This window comes from Lethenteron reissneri, chromosome 52, assembly GCF_015708825.2.
Source record: "Lethenteron reissneri isolate LAM-NWPU_2019-01 chromosome 52, ASM1570882v1, whole genome shotgun sequence".
In the NCBI taxonomy this organism is placed as follows: Eukaryota; Metazoa; Chordata; class Hyperoartia; order Petromyzontiformes; family Petromyzontidae; genus Lethenteron; species Lethenteron reissneri.
The window spans coordinates 9,254,234-9,271,672 of record NC_083830.1 but is presented as its reverse complement, the minus strand read 5'-3'; the positions used below and the strand labels follow the sequence as shown (position 1 = coordinate 9,271,672).

The following is a 17,439-nucleotide window of genomic DNA, read 5'->3' as shown; positions in this document are numbered from 1 at the left end:
CACTCGGCACTGCTGTTAGCCTTGCCAAAAAATCAAACTCGGTTTACCATACTCGTAACGGAGTGTGCTAACAACTGCGCCTACGTCCTACCACAAAATATATTTTATAAAACACTAGCGGGAAGGACCCGGCGTTGCCCGGGTCTTAAAAATAATTCACAACTATTAAAAATCTAACAGCAGTGCATACTGACTCTGGTGGTACCTGCTATGATTACAGCAGTACATACTGTGGTGGTACCTGCTATGATTATATAGCAGTGCATACTGTGGTGGTACCTGCTATGATTACAGCAGTACATACTGTGGTGGTACCTGCTTTCACTGCAGCAATGCATACTGTGGTGGTACCTGCTATGATTACAGCAGTGCATACCGACTGTGATGGTACCTGCTATGATTACAGCAGTGCATACCGACTGTGGTGGTACCTGCTATCACTACAATAGTACATGCTGACTCTATAGCAGTATTTATCGACTGTATAGCACAAAGTACTCACCTGACAGAGTGGCGTGGTGAGGCCTAGTCCCGTACAGAGCCTCCGGCCTCACCTAGATTGTCCAGCTGGCCGAGGTGGCACCTGGCAGGCTGGGGCTGGGCTGCTACCCCTGACCCCCCCCCCCCCCCAGCCACGATCTCCCCGGCCGCTCTACAGTAATATCTACGGTCTATAGTGGTAGCAATTAGCGACTGTGTATATTAGTAACTGCACGCATCGGGGTGAGGGGGACATCACACAGTGAAGAATGAACGTCAGCGTTTAGTGAAATTTTATAGCATTTTTTACGCGAAAGAAAATGTCCCCCTCACTCCGACCGAAGGCGTACGACTTGGCATGGGCCGTCCCCCCCACCAAAGGCGCGTGAGTTTGTATGGTTGTGCACGTGACATGAATAAATAAATAAAGGGGAAGCGCACAGAAATTGCACTAAATCACTAATTAAACGAATTTTAAGTTGACAGATGTGAAAAAGGAATAGCGCTTGCTCACCTCGGGGCTTACGGCGTGGTACCTGGCTATTTTCTTTTTTACGTAAACCCCACCGTTGGAGAGCCAAGCGCACGACCGCCACAAACCCACACGCAATTTGTGAATTTTTTATATATATAGATAGATTAAAATCTGAATCACTTTAAAGTCTGCGCAGAAGTTGTTTGTGTGTTGTGTATTGGGCAAGTAACAATGGATTGATTAATCAATTTAAAATCAGCTATTCCACTCATTATACATGTGTAGTGTCCTCCTCGGTGTGTGTGTGTAGCGCACACTCAGTCGGAGACGAGGTAGTTGCAGGAGGCACCTTCTCTCTCTTTATTTCCGTTACACCACTCCGGCCGTTCACACTCGCTCGGATCGCCTCCTCTCTCGACTACGTCGCCGTACAGCACGGCCTAGACACAACCCTGACCGCGTTGCACTGACGGCGTCGACCGAGACAGCCAACCACTGTCCGGCCGCGCAATGATCGGGCGAAGGCGGTGACGACGATGAGACGAGTCCACTCCCAGAACCAGCAGCCCGGAGTTCTCGGTCTCCGCTGCTTTCATTTTACTCGGCGCGGCCTGGTTCCGCCCTCGCTGCGCCTCCCTTCTCGAACCCACTAGCGGGTTCCAGGGGCCTCCCGATGAGGTCTTCCGTGACCCTTGCCCCAGTTCCTCCGCCCTGCCGGCACACCGGTGTATATACTCGATGGCGTGTGCGCTAACTGTCCACCGCAGTTGCCGCTGCTGGACAGCAGTCGTCGCTGTGTCACTACACATGCCTTGTGCATGTTAGAATATGTAACTGGTTCGCACAAACTCTAATCAATGATTTTAGCTCAAATAGCAACTTCAAAAAGTGACAATTCATCAAATCATCCAGTTCGCGTTTGCTGTGCATTGTAACCATTGTGGATGTGGAGGGAGGGGTGGGGGCATGATGATTAACTAGCGGTGGTGGCGTGAGACCATTGGGAAATTATGAAGTAGGGTTAGATTGGTGGGGGGGGGGGAAGGCGTGGTACTATTGGCATGACTTATATGCACACGGAATGCATGGGAATTGATCAGTCTGACCATGCCTGGTATGCTGTGTGACATAGCTGGCAAAGCAAAAACACATGGCACGAAGTTTGGAGAGCAAATCAGCGTGAAAGTTAAAGCTTCAAAATGTTGAAAGCGTTAACGAGGGTGGGGGACTGGTGGCACATCATTTAGCACACTGCCTTATGAATCCGGTGACCTACGTTTGATTCCCCGCCGTGGATAATTTCACCGGCGAGGGGTGTCTGAGCTGATCTACGCCGCCTCCTAAGCCCTTCACAAGCTTGCGCGGACTGGTGTGGTGAAGTATAGACGATCAATCTTAATGAACGAAATGACGTGGGGAGGGAGGCCTTCATCCAGCAGTAACATGACAAAGCACTATACGTTATTGTAAATTTTAGTAGAGTTAACAAATGAGTATGGTATGGGGACCTCATTTGCCAGTAAAAATATGATAATTGGTTCTTTACCCTTCTATCTGGCAACAAAACTGACAACTTTTTGCAAGGAGTCATGTTTGCATAGACCGCAATACCTGCAGTCATAATTATTATGACTGCATAATTATTATGACTGCAGGTATTGCGGTCTATGCAAACATGACTCCTTGCAAAAAGGTGTCAGTTTTGTTGCCAGATAGAAGGGTAAAGAACCAATTATCATATTTTTACTGGCAAATGAGGTCCCCATAGTGTAGATGCTTGCCCCGAGCTCTCATACTCTGATGGTGCATTGTCCTTGAGTTGTGCGCCTTTTGGCGTCATCTGGTCCAACCCATATGAGACTAGGCTCGAAGGAAAGCTGTCTCGGGTGTGGACCAATCAACTTCAAGGACAGTGCACATTATCAGAGTTATGTTCTTTTGTTTGTATTATGACTGCAGGTATTGCGGTCTATGCAAACATGACTCCTTGCAAAAAGGTGTCAGTTTTGTTGCCAGATAGAAGGGTAAAGAACCAATTATCAAATGAGTATGGTATTAGTGAGTTTATCCTCAATATGTAAATATGCATATCAAAAAAATATGTATTTTTCACTGCCGCTAAAATATTTTTCTCTTGATTTTCGTAAGTGAACAAAGGAGCAGATATGGTTTCTAACAAACGTGTGCGTCCGATAGGTTTTGACGCCATGGGTTTTCTGGGTCGCCTGCCTGTTTACCGCGGCGATGAGCTGGTCGCCGTGGAGATGAGCGTGGCCCATCTGCAGATGCTGATGCTGCAGGAGTGGAATGGTGAGCAACACCTCGCGCTCCTTCCACACCCCTCTGCCAAAACTTCTTCGCAAAAATAAAAAGACAAATGGCTAAAATTAACATCGTTCCAGGTATTTTTACGTGTAACAGAGAAATGAAATGCCAGAGAATAAAAGTCCCCTAAAAAATGCCAATGGATAAGTAAACATCCTACTTGATGTACTGCCTTTTACTTAATTGTACTACCTACTTATTGTGGTTCTCACACTGCTATGAACCTGGCTACCTCAGTGCAATTCCTGACCACAGCTTATATCAATGACAAGTGATATCTGAACTGGTCCTGTGCATCCCCCTTCGCGAAGCCACATTGATAAGTGTGATGAAGTATGTTCAAACATCCCCACATGACCGACATCGCACGGAAGCCTTCATCCAGTAGTGGTTTGACAAGTTCGCTCCATTATCATGTTATTATTATTCCTGTTGTACTAAAATCATGAGCGAGCGTACTTTTAGCCGAACGTGTGAACGGGCGGGTGATTGATAGTAAAGTCCACCATTGGTGGTGCCGTAGGGCGGCGTGAGAAGTGTGGTGACGGAGCGGAGGAGGCGACGAAGAAGGCGGACGACGACCTGGCGCACGTTTTACGCGAGTGCCGCACGCGCTGCGTGGAGCGAGCGGAGCGGGAGCTGCCCCGGGGAGCCACCGCACTCGCCCACGTCGCCCGGCGCCCGTGCCCATCGCTCGCCCAACTCGTTGCCGCACGTGGGTCCCCTCCCTCCCTCCGACTCACAACCCATCCACATCACCCGCTACGGAGAGAGCGGTGAGAGCGACGGTGATGGGTGACGGCTGTGGTGCCCACGAGGTTGTAGGAAAGATAGCACGGTTGGCTATGTATGGTGAAAAATAAGTTCAACATGCATACATATGTAATGACATAGTGACATCTACTGGTTGGAATAGAAAGACACAGGCACCACTATAAACATCATCTAATCCCAAAGGGAGAGGTATCTGGGCCAAAGGTAAAGGGCGGGGCTGGCCGAGATACTCCGGGAACCGGCTAGATGGTTCCACGAGAGGGCGTGGCCAGAGTCGGAGCTTAGCCGTGCATGCGGCAATATAGGCGGAGGAGGACTCGTGGTCAGTGTGGGGAGCCTTGGGTCCGGACTGCGTCGCTGCTCGATGTCATCTCTCTCGGTCGTTCGGCCACGTGGCAGATCTGCGAAGTCCCACCACCCTCGCCGGCACGCCGTCAACCAGCGGCGAGGCCGGGAGTGGGCGGACGGAACCACGCTGTGGGATCGACCGCGTGTAGCCTGTAGGGATGCTAATATCTACGTGTGTACTCGGAGAAGGAAGAGGATAAGGTTGGCCTGTGGTGTGCCCGAATGTGAATAAAGAAGAGCGTACCCTCTACACGACGTGTCGCGCGCGGAAGTCGCTCATTACACATACATACATAACGACGTTGACAGGTGTGTTAACATTCTTGCTATGGTTGATATTGTCGCGTTAACCGAATTGGTGCCATCGTTTTCGTAACAAACTCTCAGTCGTTGTAACTACCTTATGGATACTCTTACATTCATTGCTGCCACCTCATAAACCCTCTCAGCATTGTCGTAATATTCATAATAATACAATCGTGGCACCCAGATTAAATTCTTAACAATTATCCTGATAATGTTTAGAAGACAGTAGCCATGATTAGGATGACAGTAGAGTTAGTGAGATGAACACAAGACAGCAAGGGTCTTAATTATATGATAACGATGATGGCGAGCGTGTCTAAAATATGGTAGTGATCAATATGATTGTGTTAAAAGCAGGTTTAAAAGATAACAACCATGATGCTGACATTGTACGTAGTCAACTGTGATGTTTACACTTAACCAAGCTATCACTCGTAATGTTAACAATGGCACTGTATAACCTAGCAATCAGCCTGTCTGCCACTCGGTCTCAACACCTAAAGTTGGAGGTTCCATTTCCATGAAAGCCGCGGAATATTTTTTGTTACGATGCAAAACGAACATTTATCATGGTGCCCTGAACTCTTGAGCCGTAACCTTTGTTCCCGGGCCCAAACCACAGGTCGGAGGTCATCAACGCAGCTGGAAATCCGGGCACTGCAGAATCGCGAAGCAGCCGAGAGCTGGGCACAGGGTCGCAGGTGAGCGGAGTGAGTGAGTCTATTCATGTGAGCAGAGTGAGTGAGTCAAGTCAGGTAAGCGGAGCGAGTCCGTTTTTTCAGATGAGCGGGGTGAGTAAGTTAATTTGTCCCCACACGTGCACACTGCATAATTCATTTCAGTGTGCATTAACAATCCATGTGTCCACACGTGTCTACACTGTATGTGTGTAATAATGTATATTTATCCAGGAAAGCCTTTCTGTGTCTCGAGACGTTTTTTTTAGGAGAGCCATGCTATTGGGTTGCTTGATCCTATAAGCATCGAACTCGCTAACGCTCAGCCACGCCACTGACATGTGTCCGTGTTCGTCTCTCGTCCACATTGAGCAGCGCCGAGCGTCAGCCGTGGGCGGCAGCCAAGGGGCCCGTCCGCGGGACCCGTCCCTCGGGCCCCTCAGGGGTCCTCTCGGCACGGGAGCTGCTGCTTCTCTTCAACAAGGACGGCACGGCCGCGGCGGGGCCCACAGCCGCCACCCTGCCGGCACCCGTACGGTAAGAGCACACGTCAGGCAAACTGTGAAGGTTATAATAGTCGGGTTCTCATTGCCTTTTGAGCAAGAGAAGGCTTGTTGAAGGCATGGCAGTTCATCCAAAGGACCACGTCAGAGCACTGAGTCCAACTCAGATAAATATATTTTGACACTCTACCACAAAGCCTCGCTAGGGCCTTGCCAGCCTGGCATCTCTTGAGAAGCACCAGGTTTTTTTAGCCAAGCCATGCCGCTGATATCACACAGAACGAATATGTCATTAGCCCTGGCCTTGCTTGGCCCTGAGGCAGATTCGGATTTCTTTTGGGGTCAACATATCATGGTTTGGTTCCAGCGCGGTACTGCAAATATCCAGTGGAAAACCACCCATACTGTGAGGGCTCCATGCTGACTCTGCTTGGAGCACAGAGCCCCCAAATACCTATCTCCCAAGCTAAAAGATGTTTGTAGTTTTATTGTATATTCCTTTAAAGACATTCTGCTTGGTTTATGTTTTATCGGAAGCAGTGATGCAGTGGTTAGCGAAACCGCGTGATGAACCCTATGACCTGAGTTTGATTTCCGACCACGTAAAGTGGCAAGTGATTTCTAAACTTGTCCTGCGCTGCCCCACACCATCTTTACCAACCCGCACTGATCACCATGGGGAAGTATGTTCCAACAAACCTTCATGACCGACACGACATGGGGGGGCCCTAATTATTATATTTATTATTACATTTCACTACAGTTAACCTCTTCCAACACACATCCGGTCAGCGTGGAAGAGTAGGCCAAATATTCTCTAGATTTTGCTCTTGTGAAGGCACTTCCTCCAGCAGTGGCGTGAGCAAGCAATTGCGTGGCTATATCTTAAACTTATTTGCGCGACATTTTGTACTGGTGCTGACAAGAGCCTTTTTCTAAACAGCAGGTGATGCTCTTGAGTTGGTTTCCATAGAATGGCAGTCTGGTAAATCTCATTAACAGTGCTGTTGTGCGTTTTAATGTGGTTCTTTAATTATGTGCAGTGAACGAATAAGCATACCTACTGCCGGATTGAAAACATCTTCTTAATCTCGATTCAGACAAGAAAAAGATGGTGGAGTGTTGGTCCGGGAAGGGAGGGTGTGGGGGTGGGTGGAGGAGTGAGCAGATGGTTTGTTTGTAAAATGAAAAGAAACGGTAACCGGGGAGGGCTTTTTGAAACGTCGTTGAGTGCAGAAGCAAGCCGGTGCGATTGTCGTAGCCTCGTCCCCGCCGCGTAGAGTAATTCCGCTAAATCCTCTCGTTAGCACGATGAGCCTCGACCTGTTGACGTTTAGAGCAGCCTGTTTAAGAGGATTGTCAAAGGAAACTGCAATTTCCGTTCTGAAGGAATTTGGTGAAGTGCATTGAAAGTAGAACATTTCTTTCAAACGTATTATTAACAAAATGGGGCTTGTTTCTGTAGCAATAACACTTGAAGGTCATTATTTTGTGTGGTTGCCCGGGAAAAGGTTTGAATGAACAATATATTGGGGTGATGTTAAGGTGGTGCTCATGCGGTGAGCTGGCCATGTGTTGTGGTGAGCTTTGCCAATTGGCATTGGCAGTGCTTTTCTGTTCCTATTTTCCCTGGTGAGTGCTTGCTCTGCTTTTATTAATGAAAATATATTAAAGAGGGCTCTTAAACGAATGTATGAATTTCCCTATGACTAATTAAGTGATCATTAAATCAGTAAGGACAAAGTAGGTTCATTTTCGTGAGAATCGATTGTGAATAAATATTCACCCATTGTTAATGCTCGTAATAATCATTACAGTTTTAGTTTTTTACTTCCTCAAAAAAGTGTCAGCCAAGCCTTTGGTATATTTTATAGAAGGGTTTGTTTGGTCAAAATGTCACTGAGTTTTTTTTTGTTATGCGTGTGGACGAAAGCCATTCATGCAAAACCCCTGAGGTTGTCCCACAGCCAAATCCGCAAGCCAAACACTCCAGCCTGCTTGCCTCCAATTACCATGCTACATAGCATAGGTCAAGATATCATCGTGACCAGTGCCGCTTATGGGCGTTGTATCCAAAGTTTCCCATTGGGATTCGAGGAGGAGTATTTATGTGCGTATACTTTTCTTGGTCTAAACTTTATATGGGACTCCTGTAATGAATGATACGACAGCTTGCAGTCTCTTCCTTCCATCAGATTCCTCAGCTGTTGCATAGTGTACATCTGACCTCCAAGGTCTGTGTCTCTGACAGCATTCCACCATCTGGGATACTTTAAGGTGGCCAATTGCCTGAAACGTCAATCTGTTATATGTTTATCATGTAAGGCCAGTTAGTTTCATATACAACTATACATTACTACTATAATGAGCCAAGAATGTCTGTGTGTCCCACGCGTGACGTCACTCCATGTCGACCAGCCCCCCTCATTAATAATCATGAACAGGTGACGTCCTCCAAATGGACACCCCCCCTCCCTCCATTAATAATAATTAAGCGGGTGACGTCAATCCACATGGGGGGGGGGGGGGGGGGGCGAGGCGCTTCCTCCCCCCTCAGCGTCAACTTACAACCCTCAGTACAAAGGCAGAACCCTCACGTCACGCGATCTCCGTAACGCTATTGAGACATAGAAGTAAAAAGGACGTCATGATGAAAAGGGGATTATAACCTTTAAATGAAATAAGTCTGTGTCACCGCGGCCTTACAAAATGCACACGAATGGATGCGATGAATATCACGTCACGGTCTGCTTTTCGCTTGCAAGTTTCAGATTTACTGCAATACACACGTCCTTGGACGGCCAAAAGGCTCGTTATAACATAATAGGTATATAGCCCCACCCTTTTCACCCAGACATTACCTACAAATAATAATGTACATTTGTAAAGCGCATTTAATCGGTAGATCCCACCAATGAAAATCAGGAAATAAACACAAACTGCAGTGTTAACGGCCAGAACTAGGGGGTGAAGACCAATTTAAAGGGGTGAGTTTTCAAAACAGACTTAAAAATGAGGTTAATCAGTTTTGAAGCTCATGGCCTCCGAATTGAAATCACAAATGCGCGTAGTTTTAGAAACGCATAATTTAAGAATTACAATTTTACACAATAGCTATAAAATGAATATATATTTGTTTACTTCATGGTTGTGCACAACAGCACATCTTGTACTGCATGTGAACAATACTACTCAAAAGAAGATGAAATCCTTCACAAGAACTGCAGGTCTGCAAGTTGCCTACGTCACACCAGACCATGTTTCGGATTTTAACTATGGGCTCTAGATTCTCCAATTGTATAACAAAAGCAACTTCGTGCAGATCCTCAGGGTAGTAGTGGGAGAATCGTCCCAAGCCATCCTGCTTGGCTACCTCGTTGTTTAATCCTGACCGTGCTGTGATTGGCCGTGATTTATTTTGGTTTGTCTCAGTGGCGGTCTGAGCAGGTGGACGGAAGGGCTGACCGTGGAGAAGCTCTCATCCATGCCCTTCAAGGAGCTTCAACACTGCCGGTTCCACGGGCTCGAGTGAGTGCAGCAGTCGCGAAAAAAATTCTGTGAACCCGTCTCTCCTGACAGAGTCACAGAGCCTGCTTCCTCGTTAATCCTGCCAGAGTTTGCCAAGTGTGGTGTGCCAAGTGGTTAGGATCTGTCCATACCCTGGCTTCGCACATTTTTTTTAATTTAATAAACACTCGCTTTTTACTCAGTGTTATCCCGGTTGTGCCACTGGCGGCATGTCATTAAACAAAGTTTTTCTTCATATCTCTCTTAGATCAGTGCCACCCCTCCCATGATGCGTTCGAGAATGTCCCATGGAAGCAGATATCACAGAGCGACCTCTAAGATCCCTTAAAGTGACCTTTGCTGCACACAGTAAAGGCCAGCCCTTTCCCACCAGCTCTGCCAATGAGAAAAATATTCGTCTCATGACAACTGATTTCGATTTAAAGCTTTCATGACTGCAGGGATTCATCTTCTTGGTTCTTTCGGTAAAGTCACGTAGAAGGGAAGTAATAAAATAATAAAAATAAAATATAATAAAATAATATAATACCTGAGGACGGCTGCTTGCGTTGTGGCCGAAACGTCGTGAAAATTATTTTATTATGTTTTATTTTTATTATTTTATTACTTCCCTTCTACGTGACTTTACCGAAAGAACCAAGAAGAACTCAACTGATATTTTTAATCCTCAGAGGTGAAATGTAGCAACATTTAAGTGTAGTCATTGGTGTCTGGGGTGCGCTCAAAACCTCACTGCAGTGAGAGCCCGGTGTGATCACAGGCAGACACCGAGATTTGAACCCAAGATTTAAATGGTGCCAGCTTAGCACTCTGACCTCTGAGCCCCCAGACCACCCCTTGTTTAATTGTTTTAACTATATTAACCCAAAGTGTTGTTTTTTAGAATGTGCCTGAATGCACCTAATTAGCAGAGCAGTTTCACATATTTTTTCGGTATTAACTAAAAACATTGCCTGGTTGGCAGAAGTGATACACGCAATGACTTCTCACTCAGATTTCGATTTAAAGCTTTCGTGACTGCAGGGATTCATCTTCTTGGTTCTTTCGGTAAAGTCACGTATTTTTATTATTTTATTAGTTCTCACTTAGAATTAAACTTCTCACATGCAGCTCGGATAAAATTAAAGTAGCGCTTCAGTCATTGCTTATTCAGTTATTTTTTAAGCTTACATAGTGGCAAGGGTTACTCCGTAAAGTGCAGGAGGTATTTAAGAGGTGGTGGTCCTGTTCTAAAAAAGCCTACTCCCATGGGGGCTTTGAAGGCGTCTGAGCAGATCGGGGTATGTATAGTCACTTCCCACCCCCTGCCTTATGACACATTTACAAAGTGTACCCACAAGGACAACTTGCTCCCTTACCCACACATGCATGCAACTGAATAGTGGGCACAGACAACCATGCCCTCTGTCTCCACCTTCACGACTATAACCTGTGCAATCGATAGAAGAGTTTTTTTTAATTAAAATAATAATTATAAATTTTATTATTAAAACATGTTTACTTAGCACAAGCCCAAGTGCCCAAAACTGCAGCCATCGGAAAACGGCGCGATAAAATTTGTGAGAGATAAGAGTGAGCACGGTTTTTTAATTTAGCAAGATTATACACGTTTGGGAAAAGAGACGATGGAAGGTAATTCCAAAGTGGAGAAGTGGGAGGGAAGAAGCAGAAAAAGAAGCGTTGTGACCTGCAGTGTTGGTGGTGAGTGAACAGTGTAGTTGAGACAAAACGGTCCGTGTGATAGACCAAGTCCTCAACATAGGTGGTGGAATCAGGGGGTAATGTTTATGGGAACAATAGATGTGGCAGTAGTTATAGAAGAGTGATAAGGAGCTGACTGACCGTCATTGAGCAAGATGCTTGGAGAGTTTGGAATATATGGACCTTTCTGCCATGTTGTATGAAACTTTACATTTTTAACTCTTGCAGCATGGAGCAGAGAACGGCTCCAGAAGATGAGGTTGCATAATGCCTTCTGAAGTCCCCACAATAGTAGAGGTCTCTTTATCCACAATTGCTGAATCGTATTTTTGTCATGTCCTGTGACATGGTTTTAAAAACCTTCTGGCTAAATATTTATATTTTTTTACCTTCATTGAGCTTTCCTTAACGCTTTATAATAGGCGAACATAACCCGCCCATGGGCTCCATACCCATCGCCCAATTGTACCCGTGCTGGCGTAGTGTTTTTTGGCTGCACTCTGTAACCGGCCGTCCCAGTTAAAAATAAACAACGGGAAAGGGTTGGCAGGGTCTCACGTGCCCTCTCGTACCAGCCAGGCATGCCACGCAGCCAGCGATAAAATTTCTCCGCCCAGTATCACAAAGTGAAATCTTTTTATAATTTTTTTAAACGCCAACAATCGGCAAAAATGTAGTGCCACACTCCACGTTGCTCAATGCTCATCTTGGAAACTTTTGTCAGGATGAGACAAGTGGTTTAAAAAATAATTACTGAAACAAACTTTAACACATGTTGATGGTGAGGATTGTTTGGTGCAGTACATCCTAAACTTTGTGTAAACCTGTGGCGTTCCACAGTGTTATGATTATAACATAAGGGACGTTGAGCACATTCTTAATCCTACAACTTGTATTGTGAATGCAGTTTTACCTATCACCTATTAATAAGTGGTAGTTAATTGGACCGTATACTACCCATTTTTACATCTCTTTTTTAGGGTTATGAGATGCCAGGAGAAAATCTAATCTCAATTTATAACCTTAAACAGCTTAGTAGTTTATTTATAAGGTAGTATGGCAATGTATACACTTTTTAATGATACATTGGTCTGAAATAAATGTTTTTATTTGAAACAAAAATACAACTATGAAACACACAGTCATAGAAGGAACATCATGGATATTCCAGTAAAAAAAATAGTCCGATAATAGGTGAGCCACATGCTGTTTCGAGTGTCGGTCAGGTTTATGTGTTGAGCTAAACACTAAGCTGAGGATTGAGTTGAAGTTTTGTTTCTGCGTTGGCCACCGTCGAGTGCGTGAGCCAGACTTACATACAAAAGACTAATATTTTTCCGTATAGCCTTTTTACAGACTGATCGGGAAAGTGCTGTTTGTGAACACCTATTCAGGCCAGCACGATACGCAACAGTGTGGTGTGGCGAGCACCACGTCCGATCGCCTTTATCTCCTATTTTCTGGTGTTGATACAACGCACTGGGTACTCATTTAAGGCTGAGTTGACATAGGGGAGGCCCAGGACAAGTTCAGATATTACTCGCCATTAATGTTAGCCATGACCAGGAATTGAACTTGGGTTGCTGTGTTCCTGAAAATACCGACACACACGTGAATTTTATAACCAAAAATAAGACCGGTTTATTTTGCAAGGGAGACCTGTTGTGTAAAATAAGGAATGTTAATTATATTTCAGTAGGAAACGAGCAATACAGTGATAAAAAAACGAAATCAAACATTAACCTTTGACAACAAAGTAAATACAGTAGGCATACTGTGTTAAAGAACAATCAGAATAAACACTTAAATGTATACATTTCATACAAACATACCCTAAAACCTTCACCACTGCTTGCAGGACACTCAAGTAACAAAATACTAATCTACACTAGCACCTCCCACCTACGCTGCCACCGAGAGTAAAGTTCGCAGGATGACGATGACACCAATATATTGAATATCAGAGCTGGAGTTTACCTAAATTAAACACGGAAGCATATTTCTTACTTGCAATTATTGGTGACCAAGGTTGAGTCCATCATCAACTCACGACACTTGAGAACTTCAGTCAACTTACAACTCATTAGGTGTAGTTCTATGGGACTCTGATGTGAATCGGGCTGGGACCATCAACTTGCTAAAATTGAGAACCGGGTTTAAGTACGGGCAGCTGAAACACAAATGAGATACAAAGATCCCAGTGGTGGTGCCAGCTCGGCCCTCTGACCTCTGAGCCACACGGTCACCTCATTACACCTGACCCAGCTAAGTTAAAACATCCCTTCGCTAATTGGCCGCTGGTTTCCGCATCTCCTTCACGGTTCTCCATTCCAGCTATTGCCTGGACAGCAAGCGGTCACTGCAGGTCGACCGCACGCTGGCTCTGCTGCAGTCCCGCTGCGTCCGGCACGAGACGCGATCGCCCTGCGGCCTCGGCGGAGACATCGCTTACTCCGTCGCCGCCACTGCTGCATCGTCGCCAGCGCCGTCGCCTGCTCCGTCGCCGGCGCCTGGTGCCCCGGAAGCTGGCAGTAGCAGCAGCGTTCTGGACGGCGAGAGGTTGCGTAAGCGAAGCAGGGGGGCGGCTGAGCCGCCTGGAATCGGCAGGAGGTGAGAGCACTAGGCGTGGAGTGGCCTGCGTCGGTTTAATCGATTGGCCTAAGTTCTTGTGATTGAATATCGCTTGTGTGAATTTATGCGAATCTTAAGCTAATGGCCCTTGACCAAATCACCTGGAATGCACACAACCTCGACAGATCTCGGAAGCCAAGACTGTTTGAGCCTGGCTTGTGATTAAATTGAAGATTAGCGTGCCTTACTGCTATTGGAGGTTGTGTATGTATGTTGAACTTCTTTCACACCGTATGTAGTCAACTGTGTGAATCAGGAGGTGTGAGGGAAGGACAGCAAACGAAACACAAAAATACGTTTTAAAGAAATGAGTTTTCAATCTAGATTTAAAAGTGCATAGCGCTAGTGAGTTCCTAATATCGGGAGGAAGAGCATTCCAGACGGCCACAGAAGTGCATCTGAAAGTGCGCGATGCAGTTACCATCTTTGTTTAATGGCTGGCTAAAAGCCGCTGCGAGGATGGCCGGAGTTGGTGTAGATAGTTTATGTTCCTTACAAGATCAGCTAGGTAATGTGGTTCATTTGTGGCAAGCAATTTGTGTGTAATGAGTGCAAACTCATAATGTGGTGCTACATTGTGGGCAATACAGCAAAATACATGATTATACTGTATATATATTTCCATATACATGATCTGCCTTCACTAATCCACACAGAACAGAATGGTGAAATATGGTCAGCTTTCTTTTTGAGCCTAGTCTCAAAACGGTGTTAAACCGTTTTGGTCTAACACCGTTTTGAGACTAGGCTCAAAAGAAAGCTGTCTCTGGTGTGGACCAATCAGTTTCAAAGACAATGCATATATTATCAGAGTATGTTTTTTGTTTGCATTCTGACCACAAGTATTGTGGTTAATGCAGACATGATTCCTTGTAAAAGGTTTCAGTTTGGTGTCCTAACATCGTATCACAGCTGTTTGTTGCCAGAAAAAAGGGGTAAACCTATTCTCACGTTTACCATCCTGCCCCCATTCTATGCCATTGATTCTATAAAAGGAGGTTGTGCTGCTAACTGACATTCAATATGTGTTTAATGTCAGTGATGCTATCCTTGATTAGTAACATCAACATTATTGTTGTTCATACTGTTTATGAAAATTACATTCTTCGTTTTCTCGCTTGAGCGGCAGGATGCTGCGCTCGGAGAGCGGTGAGTCGCTCAGCTCCTGGTCGTCCCTGCGTTACAGCGCCTCCGTCGAAAGCAGCAGCAGCGGTGGCGGTGGCGGCAGCAAGGCCGCCCCCGTCAAGTGTCGACCCCCAGGGTCCTCGCGGGACGTGCCACCTCCAGACGGCACGCCGTCGCTCCCACGCCACACGGTGCCGCATTTCAGTTCAATATCTTTACTCGTATCTATGTATGTTGAACTTCTTTCGCGCTGTACATAGCTAACCGTACTTATCAGAGGTGCAGGGGTAGGACAGCAAACTCAACAAACAAAGCAGTTCTCAGGAAATTAGTTTTTAATCTGGATTTAAAAGTGCATAGCTCCAGTGGCTTCCTAATATCGGAAGGAGAGCCCTTCAGACGGTCGCAGAAAGCACATCTAAAAGCGTGAGATGCAGTGACCGTCTTTGTTTGATGATTATCCAAAAGCTGCTGCGATGATGACTAGAGTTTGCATGATGGTTTATGTTCTGTGACGAAATGAGCAAGGTACTGAGGTTCATTTGTGGCATGCACTTTGTGTGCAATGAGTCCGACCTTATAATGTATTAGTTCAGCATCCGGTAGCCAATGCAGTTCAACGAGTCCCGGACGGACACTGTCAGATTTTGCGGTACCCATTACGACATGTGCCAAATAATTTTGCACAAGTTGCAGCCTTCTAATGTTTTTGCCAGACATCCCATAGAGTCATGAGTTGCAATAATCGAGCCTTGTCGACACATTGCTACACTGCCACCGTGTTGGCATGCAGCATATCGTCCAGATGAATGAAATATTCCACATGGCGGTGACACTCGTTGGATGCGAAACTTAACTAGGTGCCAACATGTAAGTAGTTACATGCATGGTATTTTGCTATGTGCAGAAATGGAGGATTGTGGGTAACGGAATTGAAACAGCAAACTGACACTGGTTTGTTTCGCTATATAAAACGTGACAAGAAAAATATTTGAGTAGACGAATTATAGTCTAAGGCTTCCTACTAACACAACTGCTGCTAAAAACATCTTTCCAAAAAGCCCATGGGTTGATGGACACCATTTTTATTTCTATTTAAAACTTCATTTGATTCACATTTTTAATAAATTATATAACTAATTTAGGATTCAATCATCTACATGGAGGTTTTCGGCTACGTGAGAATGTTATTGGAAAAGGTCGGCCAGTGCGACGTTGAATTTTTTCCCCGTTTCTTATTTTGGTTCTCCACAAATTCCAGGAACAGGTGCACGACGAGAAGCAAGCGCAAGCATCTGAGAAAGGTCGGAGGTCGCTCGACTCGAGTTCAGACGGAGCCTCCAAGAGGCCCAAGGAGTCTCGCTTGCAGAAACACAACCGGGTAAGCAGCAGCAGCAGCTCCTCCTCGGCGAGCCGGAGTTCGCTCCCCCGCTTTGCCAGTATGCCACGGCACGGACTGCGGCTCTGTCGTGCCTCGGAAACACCGTGCCCCGCCTGGCTTGTTGATGCACCCTCGCCCAAATCTAGCTTTTATCGTCTACTTAATCTGCATATTCTCAACAACAGCTTACTTTCGGGAGCGTTAGATGTTGTGCGTTCACCTAACTCCTGCAGCCATGGAGGCGTTAAATAACATTTTCTTTCTTTTTTAAGAAACCACTTTTTAATAAAAGTATGACTTTGGATCGTGACTCATTGCAATGGGGGTGAATTGTTATACGCCTTGTGTGTCGCACTCATTGCACACAAAGTTCTTGCCACAAATGAACTACAATACTTTGCTGATATCATCATGGAGCATAAACCATCACGCGAACACTGGTCATCCTCGCAGCGGCTTTTGGTTTGCCATCAAACAAAGATGGTCACTGCATTGCGTGCTTTCAAATGCGCTTCTATGGCCGTTTGGAATGCTCTTCCGATATTGAAAACTAATTTCTTTAAAACTGTTGTCCTTCCACCACACCTGATTAGCACCGTTGTTTTCGTACAATGCGAAAGAAGTTCAACATACATGCATGAATGAGTGTACGTATAAGCTGGCGTCCCAACGAACACGGCAGTTGCGTTATTGCAACTTAGTCGCGGCAACGTCAGTTGCGCGGGAATCGTGTAGCATTCCCAAAAGAGTCTCTGCGGCCCCTCCCTCGCTCCTAGATGCTGCTTGAGGTCGTCTCTCGCGCCGTAAAAGATCACGGCATCGCGCTCGGGCACCCGTGCTACGACGCATGTAGCAAACGCCTCTTCCAGATCTCAAAGTTGTACCTCAAGGTGAGTGAGGGCTCCACTGGATGTCCACCGTCGTAGCCATTGGTGGCGAGAAGTTAATTACCTCGCCTGGTATACAGGAGGTCACGAGTTTGAACCCAACCCTGACACCTGAACATTTGGAGGTTGCATGTCTCTCTCTCCCCGTGGTCGCGTCGATTTTTCTTCAGGTCCTCTGGTTTTTCTCCCCACATTTAAAAATTAACATGCGTTTTAGAGTATTTGGCTGCTATACATTTTCACGTAATAAGCCACTTTGTTGAGCTGTCATTTGTGATACCCAGGCTGCTTCTAAAAA

At 45.8% G+C, this 17,439-nt stretch overlaps 1 protein-coding gene across 1 annotated transcript in view; it reads left to right on the top strand.

The window, feature by feature from the left end:
• The window catches only part of MTBP (MDM2 binding protein), a 33,451-nt gene that overhangs the window by 10,918 nt on the left and 5,094 nt on the right, over positions 1 to 17,439 (top strand). Inside the window, exons 13-21 of the mRNA XM_061573261.1 lie at positions 3,152 to 3,265; positions 3,804 to 3,995; positions 5,331 to 5,409; positions 5,761 to 5,922; positions 9,321 to 9,416; positions 13,452 to 13,727; positions 14,872 to 15,064; positions 16,135 to 16,254; positions 17,031 to 17,144. Of these exons, the coding sequence (XP_061429245.1) occupies positions 3,152 to 3,265; positions 3,804 to 3,995; positions 5,331 to 5,409; positions 5,761 to 5,922; positions 9,321 to 9,416; positions 13,452 to 13,727; positions 14,872 to 15,064; positions 16,135 to 16,254; positions 17,031 to 17,144 (1,346 nt within the window). The remainder of the gene's footprint in view (positions 1 to 3,151; positions 3,266 to 3,803; positions 3,996 to 5,330; positions 5,410 to 5,760; positions 5,923 to 9,320; positions 9,417 to 13,451; positions 13,728 to 14,871; positions 15,065 to 16,134; positions 16,255 to 17,030; positions 17,145 to 17,439) is intronic.